We start from the raw sequence: 14,012 nt of genomic DNA, 5'->3' as shown, positions 1-14,012 counted from the left end.
AAGGTGTGTGAAGTGAAGCTCACCTAGTCTCCATCCGCACTCGCGGGTGGGCCTTGGACGTCCATTTAGCAAATATTCACCAAGTGCCCATCACGTGCCAGACACAGCGCTAGAAGAACCGGTGAACAGCGGGAAGATCCCCCTGGTGGAGGTGGTGCTCCAGGTGTGGGAGACAGACAAGAAGACATAAGGAAAGGAGACAGCACGATCCAAGTGCGGGGTGAGGGCACGGCGTGCGTCTGATAAGAGGTGGTTCCTGTAGTCGTCTGAGGACCGTGGGGGTTGAGCCGTTCAGCAGAAGGTAACGCGGGGGAAGGGCGTTCCAGGCAGCAAGCACAGCCAGTGCAAAGGCCCTGGGGCAGCACTGGGTTGGCCGATTGGAGGAACAGGGAGGAGGTCCACGCGGCTGGAGCAGGGTAGGCAAGGGGGAGAGAGGGAGGAGTGCAGGGCCCTGGAGACATCAGTGAAGACTTGGGCTTTTCCCGGAGGAGCCCCAGAGGGCTGTAAGCAGAGTGGGACGCGAGGCAGGTGCTCATGGGCGCCCTCTGGTGGCCACGGAGAGGGGACACATCAGACTGTGGGGGCGTTGGGAGAGGGGGCAGGAAGGAGACCAGGGTAGAGGCGCCTGCTGTGGTCCAGGTGGCCAATGATGGGGTGGAACTGGGCCCACGCTGGATGTGCTTTGAAGTTAGAGCTCCAGGGAGGTTTCCGGATGGAATGGATGTGGTTAGAGACGCTCAAGGTCAAGGGTGACCCCAAGGATTCTGGCCTGCACCTGGAAAGATGGAGAGGCCCGTGCCTGAAGGGGAGGTGGGACTGGGCAACCTGGCGGTGGGAATGGGCACTTTGACGGTCTGGAGTTGAGGTCCGACTGGCGTGGGACCAGGGAGTGTCCTGGGCACATAAGGGCATGTGAGTGTACTAGGAGTGGGTCCTGAGCCCGGGGTGGAGGATATCCGAGGGGGTCAGGGATCCCCGAGGCCACATGACCAGGAAGCGTCCAGAAGGCCGCAGGGGACGTCTTCGAGCTGTGCAGAGCACATGGGATGGGGTCCCAAGAGAGACAGGCAGGAGGGGCTGTCCCCGAATTCCAGGGACTCTGCCCAAAGGGGCAGAAAAGCCAGGTGGAGTGGGAAGGGGGCAGTGGGACCGGGGTCCAAGGAGCAATGTCTGCGGGCCTGCGGGGCAGAGCCAGGGAAAAGGGGACAAAGCGAAGCAGGGGTTAGCGGATACAGGAGGGAGGCCGTCCTTGCGGAAGGGCGAGGGACCCCTGCCCAGCACGGCCGCAGGGCGAGGACCCCGGGGCAGGGCTCAGCGGGAGCCGGCGGGGCAATGCTAGGAACGGCCACCAGATGGCGGGGCCTTCGCCTTCCCGGGGCGGACTCGGGGAAGGCCCTGGGGAGGGTCTGCGCGCCCCCACCGGAGCCACACCCGCCCTCGGGGCCCTGCAAACCGCGGGGATCTGGGCGTCTATTCCCTAGGAAAGGGGTGCACGACCCTCATCAGCTTCCCGGGGTCGCTGAGTCCTCCCCAAGGGGCTCCCCGGCCCTGTGCCCTCCAATCCGGAGCGGGCGGACGGCAGGCGTGCGATACGTGAGCAGACCCGCCGGGCGCGCCACGGAGAGCGGTGGAGGCAGCGGGGTCCGGGGACCCTCTCGGATCAACGCTGTCACGCCCACCAGCAGCCCCACGGGCAGGGGCTCCCCCAGCTCCCGGAGCCCAAAAGGGGCGGGCGCCGTGTCACCGCGCCTCGGTTGCCCGGTAACGGCAAGGAGGGGGGCGCAGCCGCGCTGACGCGTGGGTGAGGCGGGGCAGCGGCCCCCTCCCCAGGCCTTAGGGAGCGTTATCTCGTGTCCCAGCCAGTGGCGTCTTTCCAGGGTCCCCAGCGGGAGGCTGGGGGACACAGGCACTCAGCTGGCCGGCTGAAGGCCAGGGGTGGAAAAAACCACACGGGCACAAGAGTCGGGTTTAAAAAAGGGCTTGTTTAATTAAATACAAGGAAGAGGCCAGGCAGGACAGGGGAAGGGGGGCGCCCCCTGAAAGCACAAACCCCGGGGGGGGGGCCCTCCCCCTTTCCCCCCTTGAGATGCCACAGCTAAGTGGCTGGAACCAGGTCCCAGTGACCTCCAGCTCCTTGGGGGCAGAGGGGCACAAGTCTCTCCAGGCCCCTGGACAGGGGCCAGGGATGAGTCCCCAGCTTCCGGGCCCCTCAAACCCAGAGCCCACCTCCTGTGGGGAGGCACCAGCCAGGGATGGGACAACCAAGAGGACGCCCGTAAGGTCACAGGGGGAAAGGGGACCCCAGCCTGCCCCCACAGACTAAGGCATCTCACCAACACTGCCAGAGAGGAGGATTTAGGGTACAGGCGGACCAGGCCGGCAAGGATCCGCCCAGAGACCAGGCAAGACGACCCTTCCCAGTCCAGCTCCGAAAGGGCTTCCCTGGCCTCCTCCCCAGGACCCCCAGCACCCGTCCCTGGATGCTGCCAGGCCGGGTCTGGTCCACACCTATGCCGTCCAAACCCCCAGCCCCCTAAAGGGGAGACAGAAAGGTTCTGGAACACAGGCAGGTGCCACAAACCTCCTGCAGCCAACAGTGGGACGCAGGTCCTTTCACGGTCTTGGGACAGGGAGCCTGGGTGCTCTCCCATTGTAGGATGGGGGTCCTCAGTCCCTGTCCAAAATGAAACCCAACCCAAGCTGTGGTGGGAATGCACCAGGAGAGGACACAGCACTTACCCCTCCCTACCCTAAGTTCAGATCAAGCAGACCTTCTCCCCAACACCCACCCACCCCGCCCAGGACAGCAGACCACCCACAGGGCCCAGGTCAGGAAAGGGATTGGTGCCTGAAAAAATATTCTACCCGGTCCAAAAAAACGAGCTATCCCATGGGGTGCAGGGCTCAGCCCTCATGCTTCCCGCCCTCATAGGCGGGACCCCAGCCTCTGCTCCAGAGGCCCCCGGACCGGGGCTACCCGCCAGGAAGAAGGGCCAGTGGCAGGGCGGGCCGGCCCCCACACCTCCACGTGCAGGGGACGGGGGCTTTATGCTCGATGCTGTCGTGGTCCCGAACAGGAGGGACTGACTGATTGTCACACCATGCTGTGGAAGGCCAAAGTCGGGGACTGGACTCTGACAGGCGCAGTCCTCACTCACACGCACACACCCACCCAGAGGGGGAGCAGCTCCCCGCCCCCCTCCTTCCCACCAGCAGAGACAGAGGAAAATAAATAAGGAGGCATTTGCCCCAGCCGCAGCCGTGTTACCCCCTCCCCTCCGTGTGAGTCAAATGCTCTTTGGAAGAACCCGTTTCTCTCCCTCCCCACCCCAGTCTTAGGAGCAAATCCTGGATCCTACTGCCTCCCCCTCCCCCACCCCCACTGCCGGGGAGCTGGGTGGCAGGGCAGAACCTGTGGACACCTGAGATTGAGTACCCGGATGGGGGTGGCTGGGGCCACGCCCCAATTCCCTGAACATCTCCAATGGCTTTCAGAGGGGTGAGGGGCCCCAGGCGCGGTGGGCAGGGGTGCCGCGGTAACCCCTGGTTCATCTAAGGCTCTTTGCACACATCATCCCAACCTGGAGAGGGGGGCTGGGGAGGGCAGGGTCCAAGCACCGGTCAGGTGCACCTTTCCTGGGCCGCTCACCAGCACCCCCCAGACTCACCCTCTCCAAAGCAGGGAGGTGGCGATAGGGGGAGGGGAGCGCCTGCTGGCCGCCCACCAGGGGTTCCTGTGTAACACGTGTGAAGAGAATTATCTGACATGGCTATTTACAGACGCGGGCCCCAGCCACCGCTCCCGAGGACCACCCGCACCCTGGCCGGCCGTCGGGGACCGGGGCCGTCGGTCCGTGGCCCGCCCCTGGCTGTGGACAGCAGGCGGTTTGCTGGTGCTCCGTGCCCAGGCCCAGCAGGGGTGCGGCAGGGCGGGCTGGAGAGGGCCCTACAGGCCGGAGGGGGCCGGGCTGGGCGCGGGGCTGGGCGCGGGGCTGCTGGCCAGGCTGCAGGGCAGCGAGTCGCTGGGCGAGGTGCTGCGGGCGCCCGGGCGCCGGAGCAGTTCCGGGCGGAAGCCGGGGTGGCGGCGCGCGTGCTTGGTCAGGTGGTCGCTGCGGGTGAAGCGCTTGGAGCAGAGCGGGCAGGGGAAGCGCTTCTCGCCGGTGTGCGTCCGGTGGTGGCGGGCCAGCTCGTCGGAGCGCGCGAACTTCTTGTCGCAGCCCGGCCAGTCGCAGGCAAAGGGGCGTTCGCCTGGGCAGAGAGGGCAGAGGACAGACGGCGGCGGTCAGCGCGGGGCCGGGGGGGGGCGGGGGGGGGACGACACGGCCGGCGGGGCCCTCGCCGCAGGCCCCGCGGTCCGGGCCGTGGGGCTCCCCCCGCCCCCCACCCGCAGCCGCCGCCCGCGGGTTCCGGAGGCTGGACTCTGGGGGGGACGTAAAGAAACCCCCCACTCATTTCACGAAGCCCCTAAGGAACTCTCCTACCCTTCGCTCCCCAAGACCCGGTAGTCATTCCACGAGCAGTTTCCGTGGCTGCGAAGCAGAACGGGCGGAGGCCGAGCTCTGCCAGGCCCGCCCCACTCCCACCGCACCACGGCCTGGGGACAGGTCTGCGCCCACCCCCGGGGCACACGGGGCTCGGCGGGGGCTGCTCCCTCTGCCAGTGGGTCCCGCCCCACCTCCGCTCTGGGGGGGGGGCGCGTTCCGGAGGCTCCCAGGTGCTCCCGGTGCCCGGCCCACCCAGTGACCCTTGTGGCCTCCCATGCCCCAGCCCACCCACTGACCCTGTCGCGGGCCATGTGGAGGGAACACAGCGCCACCTGCAGCCCCAGAGCCCAGGGTGGGGAAGGGCACAAGGCCCTGGCAGAGAAGGCCCCTGGCAGGTCACCGCGCTGCCGGGAAGGGGAAGGCTTGGAGGCGGCGGCCACCGGCCTTACCCCGCCCCCACGGAACCGACTGGCAGGGGAGGCGAGGGGAGGGGAGGGGAGGGGAGGGGAGGGGAGGGGAGGGGAGGCGAGGGGCGGGCCGCCACCAGGCAACTTCCTCCGCAGACCCCTCCCACCTCCCAGGCTGGCCTCGCCCATCCTGCCCCGGCCAGCCGCCGCCAGCCCCTAGCGCCTGTCGCCACCCACCCCTCCTGCCTGGGGTGCCGGCTCCCCATCGGTTCAGCCCGGTCCCCAGCGAGCGTTGTCAGCATCTCCCCACCCCAGGGGGAGTCCCCCCTGGACTCCGGCCACGCCCCAGGCCGAGGGGTCCTGAGGGACCCGGAGCTTGTGCCCCTGCGCGGGGTACCTGGAGGCCGGACTCCAGCGGTTGTTTCGTTCAGGAGTTTTGGAGGGTGCGTGTGACGCGGGTCCGGAGAGAATGTGGGCGCGTGAGCCGTGGCGCCCACACCCCCGTGTGACACCCTTTGTGGCACTGGATGGAGCTCCAGGTGCAAAAGGCAGAGGCTGGACTCCGGGGGGCCACCGCGGGGTCAGGCCCAGGCTGGGCACTGTGGTGACTCAGTCAGCGAACACACCAGAAGGGGGTGCCTGGCCCGGGGTCTGAGAAAGGCCCCCCAACAGGGTAGATGGTGGCCGAGGGCAGAGGAAACCCGGAGCGCGGGGGACAGGACAACGGGACGGACACGGTGGGGGAGCAGGGTGGGGATTCTCAGCGTGTGCCAGGGACATCCCAGCTCTGAAAGCCAAGGGACTGTCCTTAGGTGACGGGCTGGGAGGAGGTAGGAGACAGGAGAGGCAGGGAGAGCGCCGGGCCATCACCCATGTCCCAGAGGAGAACGAAACCCTCCCCTCCCCCACCCCTTCTTCCAGGCCGCCCCCAAGACCAAAGGAGGCAGCGGCGTCCAGCAAGTCCCCCCATGAAGATCTGTGGGTTTCTCCCAGCAGCGGAGAATCCAGGTGTGCTAGTCACCTACCCCGGGGTGAAGAGGGGGCCTTACACATCTGTACCCAAGACCTTGCGGACTACAAACTTCTGGGGCTGCACCCCTCCCCGGAACGATCCCAAAGGCAGGCGGAGGGACCTCCGCAAAGCCAACCTCTACAGAACCCGGGGGGCTCAAAAAAGCCCGGGAAAGGACCCCGGCCCCACCCGGTTGGTGGAAGTGCTGGGACCGGACAGTCCCCCCAGGGCTGCAGGCTGCGGGAGGGGAGTCCGGTTTCGGGGGCGGGGCTGCTGGCTCTAGGCCAGTCCTGGTGCCCGGGGGCGCCCCCTCCGAGGGGCACTCAGTCCTGTCGCCATCTTGCAGCGCGCAGGCGGGGAGAAACAGAAGGGAAGGGGGGGCCATCCCGCTGCTGGCGCGCCCCGCAGTTGGCTCACTTCCCCATTTCGGGCGGGCGGCGGGACTGGCACCCGCCTCCCCGCCTCCCGCAGTTCCACTTTGCAACGAGCAGGTTGCAAGAGCCGTGCCAGCGCGCACTGGGGCAGGACGCGTGCAGCCGCCGGGAACACAGCTGCCGCACGTAGCTCGGTGGCGGCAGGGCCATCCGCAGCCCAGCCGGCCTCGCTCACGTGGTCCCCGCTTGCGCTAGGGCGGGGGCGGCCCCGCTGGGGTCGACTTGCCGGCTGGACGCCTGCCAGCCCCGCCCCACACCCAGTTGCTGGGGAACTCACGTGCACACGTGGGTGGCGGGACCCCGTGCGCAGGCTTCCGCCCCCACAACGTCGGGCGAATGCCTGCGAGATACCAGGCCCTGTCACCCTCCCACGGTCCACTAGCCAGGGCGGGGAGGGGGCTGCGCTTAGGAAGCTCAGAGCCAGTGGGGCCGCAGGTGCCACCTCCCGCTGCCCCAGAGCAGACTGGAACCTGGGCTGGAGGAGATGCGGTGGGCGGGGCCCTGCGGACAAGACCTTTTGACTTGGGCTGGGCTGGGGTGACCTGGGGACAGTTGCAGTCACCACAGTGCCATGCTGGCTCAGAAGAAATGGAGGCCAAGAGGTCCTGGAGACCAGATAAAAGAGGGGACCGGGAAGGTGGTGGTACCGGAGCCAAGCAGCACCACTTGGCCTGCCTGGCCTTCCCAGACAGGGCCAAGGACCAGACTCCTACAACCAACCTTCGCCATGACCTCCTGAGGTCATCCCTTGGGTAGGGAGGGAGCTGTGTCCGACAGCTGACCCTTGCACAAATGCCCACCTACCCAGCACGTGCAGTGGAGTTGGGCCAGGTGAGAGAATTTCGGGAGAGCTCCAGAGGGCCGGGCTGCAGCAGGCAGCAGGCAGCACGCCAGGGGCTTCCTGAAGCTCCCCCCACCCCGGGATTCCAGAAAGAACCCAAAGAACAGCTGTGGAGGTGCAGCAGAAGGGGGAGCTGATGGGGAGGTCTGGAGAGCAGGGCCTGGGGTCTGCCTCCAGCAAGCTCCTAGGATGGCTGTACAGAGACACCCTACATAATCTCACACCCAACGTGGGGCACGAACTCAAACCCTGAGATCAAGAGTCCCATGCCCCAATGAGCAACCGGCCAGGCGCCCCCTGGGCCCTGCCCCCCAAACACAAGGCTTACCACCTACCCACCCCCACATCCCCACTCCTCCTGTCGGCTTCCCCTTTCAGTCGTCCTGTTGTTGCCACCAAAGGCGGAGACAGGCCATGTCCCTGGCCTGCTCACAGGAAATCCTATCAGTAACCCCTTCAGAGTATCTCCAGACCCCACACTGGCTGTACACCCAGCTCTTGCCTGGACTAGTGCAGTAGCCCATCAGCTTGGGGCTAAGCCACCTAGTCTGTGCTCTGCTTTTCAAATCCCAGAACTACTCCCTGACCCACGATCAAAGCCGAAAGGGTTTACCTTGACCCCTCACCCTCCCTCGACTTCTTCAGTGCTCACACACCGTGTTCCGGCTGCCTAGACTCTCTCCCCTGTCGCTCTGCCCCTTCGGTGTATACCCTCACACCTAAGATGGACCTCTCCTTACCCCACAGGTACACTCCACTGTCCCCTTTTTTGGCTTCTCCCAGGTGTGAGACCTGCCCCTTCACCTGACTGCCAAGTGGAGGGCACAGGCCTGACCCGCCGTGGGCACTCCACGCATCTGTGTGAAGCCTCGGGGGCCAGAGGACCAAGCTCGGTGCAGCAGCAGCTGACGGGGTGTTCACCCTCTTGTCCGCCCCCGTGGCCCCGACCGAGGCACTGCGGCTACTGCAGCCCCTCACCCCTCCTTCCTCGCTGCAGACCTGCACTGCGCGCTCGCTTCCCTCCCATTCCCTCCCAGACGGGCCTCTGTGGCCCAGGGGGTGAGCCGTTAACGGCTCCCACAACCCCCCCCCAGCATGTGTGGTCAGAAGACCCACTGTTCAGGGACGGCACTGGGCGAAGGTTCAAGTCAGGGCGGCCCCCTTCGGAGGGAGCCAGCTCCTCGCATGGTATCGCGTACCAGCTCCCGGGCCATCTGGGCGACCTTTATCAGGGAGCCTGGGTGGGGGGCGGTTATCGCCCCCTGCAATGTTGGGGCCCTCCCCCACTCCCCAGTTCCAGCTGCTCTCTGCATGTGTGGAGGAGGGAGCTAGGGGGAGCCCCCACCGTAAGCCGCCAGTCTCCCCAGCCCCACCTGTCCTCAAAGGCACTGCCCAGGGGAGGTGGGTAGGGGGATAGGGTCTGCTGTCCACTCGGCCCCGGGAGGATGGTGGCCACTTCCCCTCTGGGCCTCAGGGTCCCCATCTGCCTCTCCCCCGGGGGCCTCTTCGGCCAAGAATCCCACCACCCCCACCCTGCCCCCTCCTTGGGCTACTCAGAATAACTGGGGTCCACCCCGGCTACCTCTGACTCTCCACGTCCAGGGGCTTCTCCCCTGCACCCCGTCTGTGGGCTGGCCCACCCCTTTCGCTCCCAGGCGGGGCGCCTGCCCTCCTCAACTCCTCTCCCGGACCCTAATCCCAGCTCCGTAAACGGATTTTCCTCTGCAAAGCCGGGCCTGCCTTCCTGGCCACCCTCCATCCCCTGCCCTTGGGATTAAACGGAACCCTTCACCTGGCCTGACCCTCCCCGCCTCACACCTCCGCCTCAGCCTCCCAACTCCTGCCCCAGGGCCCCTGTCCCCATGCCCTGCAGCCGGCGACATCCTGCTCCTGGGACACACCCCTTTCTGCCCCACAGGACCCCGAGGTATTAGCAGAGAGACCTCTTCCTGCATGGCTGTGGCCATTACCCCCTGCCCAAGGGTCCAGGCTGTGAGGACACAGGGACGAGGAGGCCCCACAGAACCGCCCGTGCTCAGCGCTCACCTCCCATGCCTGACCCGAGACAGGGTTCGAGAGTAAAACGGGGGGTCTCACCTGGGGGTGATCCTGCAACTACCCCAGGGGACACGAGTTACTGGCATCAAGTGGGTGCAGCCAGGGATCCTGCCAAGACCCCCCAGGGTGCCCTGGACAACCACGGAGAGTGGTGTCCGTGGCCCCCTGGGGATCCAACCTTGCCCTAGAAGCTCCACTCCTGGGTCTGAGCTCCCTCTTGCTGGTGGAGGCCTGAGAGTCCAGCAGGAGCAGAGCCCGTGCCCGCTTGGAACCGGGGACTCTGGGGCAGGGGAACAGTCCGGATATGGAGGTTGGGAGAGCAGGAGTAGACAGCCAGCCTCTCCTCCCGCCCCCGCCCCATCGCGCCTCTCACTCTCCGTCTCCATAGCAACGGCGTCAACTTCTCCTGAAGCTTCCAAAGTCCTTCTCCACCCCACGTAGGAGAGCTCCGTGCCGGGGCTCCAGGCCAGACCTAGGGGACCACAGGACAGCCCTGCCCCTGCCGCTGGCTGGCCCTCCCCAGCCTCGGCGCTCCTGTGCCAAGCGGAGCAGGGACACTGGACTCTGGCCAGGCTCCTGCCCGGGCCCTCAGTCTGCTCCTCTGGGGAATGGGGCTGGGCCCGGTCTGGGATTCTCCTTACAGAGAGAGAGAGCGATCCTCAGGCTCTCCCGGGGGTCGTTCCCCCCCCCCCCAGGCCCACTCCCGGCCACAGGCAACACCAAGCTAGCCTGGGGACACCCAGGGCCAACATGACTTCCCCTCCCCCAAGCCAGGCGTAACAGCAGCGCCCCCCTCGACTAAGAGCCAGAAAAACTCACAGGCCCTTACGCAACCACGAAGCCAGGGTTGGGGGGGGGGGCGACTCCATGAATGAGCAGTCTTGGGCACACAGGTGACGGAGACCCTCGGAAACCAGAACAGCAAGGGGCCCTGAGTCAGGCTTTCCCAACCTCAGAAGCAGACGGTGTGCCCAGGAGCCGTGCCCTCCGGGCTCCCACGCAGCACTGTGGGGAGGCCTCTGAGGACCGCTCCCATGGGGGCTAAGGATCTGTGAGGGATGGCGTCCTGCCTGCCCCCAACCCACTACTCACCCGCTCCGCTGGGACACTCCCCCCACCCCGGCTGGGCCTCGGGAACCTAGAGTTCTCATTTAAAACGAGGAGAGCAATACTGACATCCTGGCCCAGCAAGGAGTCCCCCGACTTCGAGGCGACCACCACTGCTTGGGGCCTCTGAGCCTCAGGTCGAAGGACTCTAGGCCATTCTGAAGTTGTCTCTTGGGACCTGTGCTGGGAGGTGGCCTGGCCACTGCCTCCCACTGACCCAGAAACTGGACAGGACCCAGAAAAGAAAATAAATCAAATCAGTACCCTGGGTTGGGGAGAGGGGTCCAAAAGGCTCTCGGCGCCTCACCGTCCAACAACGGGACAGAAGTAGGAGCACAAGAGTGGGAAAAACGGGGTCCCTCTCCGGACAGTCTCTCTGCGTCAGCACCCCGGCTGCCCAAACAGGCCGACTCACTTAGGATGATCCAGGGCCCTCCTCAGACCCCAGCTCCACACCCAGAGAGGAATAAACACCCAGCGGCTGCTGGGGAAGTGGGGCGGCTCCAGGAGGCAATGCAGACCCTGCCCGTCGGCCCGGTGCCCCTGGTATCCCGCCGGTGCTCACAAGCGGGGCAGAGACTCCAGGTCCCTATGGGCAGGGATGAGGACTGCAAGGGAGACGGGGAGCGCCAAAAGCAGGGAGAACACCGGGCATCTGAGGTCCCACAAGGAGCCTGGGGCTGCACGCACCCTAATCCCACCACACCACAGGGCCAGGCCTGCTTTCCTGTGCCCTCTCCACAAGGGGACTGCGTCCACAGCGCCCTGGCTGCACCAGACCCCCACCGAGACCCTGAGAAGGCAGAATTCTGCACCCTTTATACAGGCAAAAACACTGAACCCCAAGATGGGTCATGGGCTAGAAGGCAGCAGTGCACCCTCATGTCAGTACCCAGATGCCCCCCCCAGGGCAGGAGGGACCCCCCCCCCAATACTCTCAATACTCAAGCCCAGGCCAGCTTCCAACACCCACCTTCCCCCAACCCCAACTCCCAACTTGGACAAGAGCATTCTCGGGGTGGAGGGTGGGGGACCCCAGGCGGACAAGGGAAGGGGTGAAGGGGTGATGGCTGTGACCCTCCCTCAGACTCCCCGAGCTATTCCCTCACCCTCGGCTGAGAAGCGAGAGGTGACAAGTGTCACGGATCCCTCACCCCATCCCTGCCACCTAACGCGTGAGGACCTGACGCCCTCGAGGGTCCCCCTGTCAAATCCGCCCCCCACTCCCGCATCCAGACTCAGGCCTCAACCCGCGCATTCAGCAAGCCCCGCCGCCTTATTAAAACTCACGAGGGGGGACAATAAACGTGTGGGGCGCCCCCCCACCCCGGCCCCCACGCCAGCTGCTCTGCTGCCCTCTGGGGTGATTCGTCGCTGCCAGCTGCCACCCCCTCTCTACAGATAGGGAAACTGAGGCAAAGGACGGGAAGACAGGACAGTCAGAGCGGGTGCTCCGGCCGCGGCATCCACTCCCCGGACGCGAACGCGACAGGAAACAGAGAGAAACCCGGCCGACGGGGGAGGGGACGGTCCGGGAGCCCCGATTCCGCCCACGGACCCCGTCGCGCCGCGCGCCCCGCGAGCCCCTGCAGCGGCCACGCTCCCGCCCGCCGACCGCGCGCCGCCCGACCGCGTGGCCGCCACGCCCCCTGCGCGCGCCCCACCCACCGAGGCCCCGCCCTCCCGGCCGGCGCGGCGGCGGCGGCGGCGGCCGCCCGGGCGCGCCCCCCTCCCCGCCCCCCACGCGCCACGCAGTTTTGGGGTCCCGGAGGGGGAAGGGGCGCAGGAGACCGCGCGCGCGGGCCGGGAGGACGGGGCTCACCTGTGTGCGTCCGCAGGTGCGACTTGAGGTGTGAGGACTTGTAGTACGCCTTGGCGCAGCCTGGGAAGGGACAGCGGTGGCTCTTGGCGGCGGCGGGCGCGGCGCCGGGGGCGCGGCCAGAGGACGGGGACGAGGCGGCCGAGGAGGAGGAGGCGGGCGAGGCGCCCCCCGGGGCGGCGCCGGGCCCGCTGCGCAGGTCGGCCAGGATGCTGGCGGCCAGCAGGTGGGGCGCGGCGGCGGCGGCGGCGGCGGTGGCGGGGCCCGGGCCGGAGGCGGCGGGGGGCGGCGGTGGCGGGCCCGGGGGCCCGGGCGGGGCGGCCTCGCGGCGCGGCGCGCGCACCTCCAAGCCGGCGGCGGGGCCCGCGCCCTCGGGGCCCGGCCGCCCGCGGTGCACCACGGCGCCCGAGGAGATGGCCATGAGCACGTCGGCAGCGAAGTAATCCACGCACGCCACGGCCGCCGACATGCCGGGCAAGGGCGCGCTGCGCGGGCCGAGCGGGCTGAAAGGAGGCGGCGGGAGCGGTGCCCGTCCGGCCGGCGGCGGCTGCTCGAGTGCGGGAGGCGGAGGAGGAGGAGGAGGCGGAGGCCGGCGCGCGCCGCCGCCGCCGCCGCCCGCGCTTGGCCCGCCCCGCCCCGCCTGACGCGCCCTGACGCACCGGAGCCCGCGGGGGCGGCCGCGGCCCGCCCCGCCCGGAGGACGCCCCCTCGGGGCGCGCGGCCACGCCCCCCGCCGGCGCGCCCTCCGCCGCCCTGCCCGCCGCGCGCGGCCGCCGGGGGCGGGGTCTGGACCGCAGGAGCCGCCCCCGGCGCGCCCACTCCGACCCCGGAGCTCGGTTCCGCCGGCTTCCCGGAGCGCGCCCTCCCCTCGCGGGACCCCCAGCCCGAGACCCCGCCCGCGCGCGCCCCCTTGCCCTTCTCGGAGTACCCCCGCCTCACCTCGCCAAGCTCCGCCCTTCCCCGGTACGGTCCTCCTCGCGGGAGCGCCCCGCCCCATCTGGGCACGCCCCTCCCGCCCGGCCCCACCCCCGCCCGGCGCAGCCCGCCCTCCTCGGCGCGCGCCCCGCCCCCTCGCGGGCGCGCCCACCCCACGCCGGGGCGCGCGGCCGGCGGGAGCCCGCCCCTTCCCCGGACGCTTCCACCCTGGCCCCGGGCGCGCCCCCGTTCTCGATGGGGGAGGGCTTCGCTCCCCACGTGGCCCGGTGGGGGTGCGGAAGCGGCCAGCCCCGCCCCCCGGCCACGTGCGCGACCCTTCCCCCTCTCCTTCACCCTGACCTGGACCCTGCTGGACCGCGCTCCCCTCCGTCGCCCCGCGTTTCCCGGAGCCCCGTGGCCGGGCACGGGACGAGTGGGGCGCCCCGCCCAGCCGCGTCCGGCGAACCGGCGTTCGTTTCTCCTCCTGCACCCCCCTCGGGAGTCACTTGTGCGCACCCCACGGGGGGTGGGGAGGGCCGGTGTGGGCGGGCGGAGGAGCAGAGTCTGGGGGTCGGGAAGGGGAGCCGGGCGGGGTTGCAAAGAGCTGGCCGAGGCAGAGCGACCGGCCCTGCCGATACGCGGGGTTGGAACATCGCTCCCCGCCGCCGGGCGCGGATCCTGGGGACTGGGGCTGGGAAAAGTGGGGCCTGTGGAAGCCCTGAGGACGTCCGGGCCAGGTAGTTTATTTTTTTTTTTTTTTTTTTTTTTTAAGATTTTATTTATTTATTTGACAGAGAGAGATCACAAGTAGGTAGAGAGGCAGGCAGAGAGAGAGAGGAGGAGGAAACAGGCTCCCTGCCGAGCAGAGAGCCCGATGCGGGACTCGATCCCAGGACCCTGAGATCATGACCTGAGCCGAAGGCAGCGGCTTAACC

At 68.0% G+C, this 14,012-nt stretch overlaps 1 protein-coding gene across 1 annotated transcript; it reads right to left on the bottom strand.

The window, feature by feature from the left end:
• Positions 1-1,962: 1,962 nt before the first annotated feature.
• On the bottom strand, positions 1,963-12,788 carry KLF16 (Kruppel like factor 16). The gene is made up of 2 exons (XM_045087441.1): positions 12,166-12,788; positions 1,963-4,248 (listed from the first exon to the last, which is right to left on the bottom strand). The coding sequence occupies exons 1-2, from the start codon at positions 12,629-12,631 to the stop codon at positions 3,947-3,949; spliced, it is 768 nt and encodes a 255-aa protein (XP_044943376.1). The 5' UTR covers positions 12,632-12,788; the 3' UTR covers positions 1,963-3,946.
• Positions 12,789-14,012: the final 1,224 nt, after the last annotated feature.

The sequence above is a fragment of the Mustela putorius genome, unplaced genomic scaffold (genome assembly GCF_011764305.1).
Source record: "Mustela putorius furo isolate JIRA1106 unplaced genomic scaffold, ASM1176430v1.1 tig00000095_pilon_pilon_pilon, whole genome shotgun sequence".
Taxonomy (NCBI): Eukaryota; Metazoa; Chordata; class Mammalia; order Carnivora; family Mustelidae; genus Mustela; species Mustela putorius.
This window is presented reverse-complemented; position numbering and strand designations above follow the sequence as displayed.

Excerpts from the sequence above, each read along its gene's own strand:
- KLF16 (XM_045087441.1), bottom strand. The coding sequence starts at position 12,631 with ATGTCGGCGGCCGTGGCGTGCGTGGATTACTTCGCTGCCGACGTGCTC. Across the intron at positions 4,249-12,165 it reads GCACCTGCGGACGCACACAG|GCGAACGCCCCTTTGCCTGC; the intron begins GTGAGCCCCGTC and ends CTCTCTGCCCAG.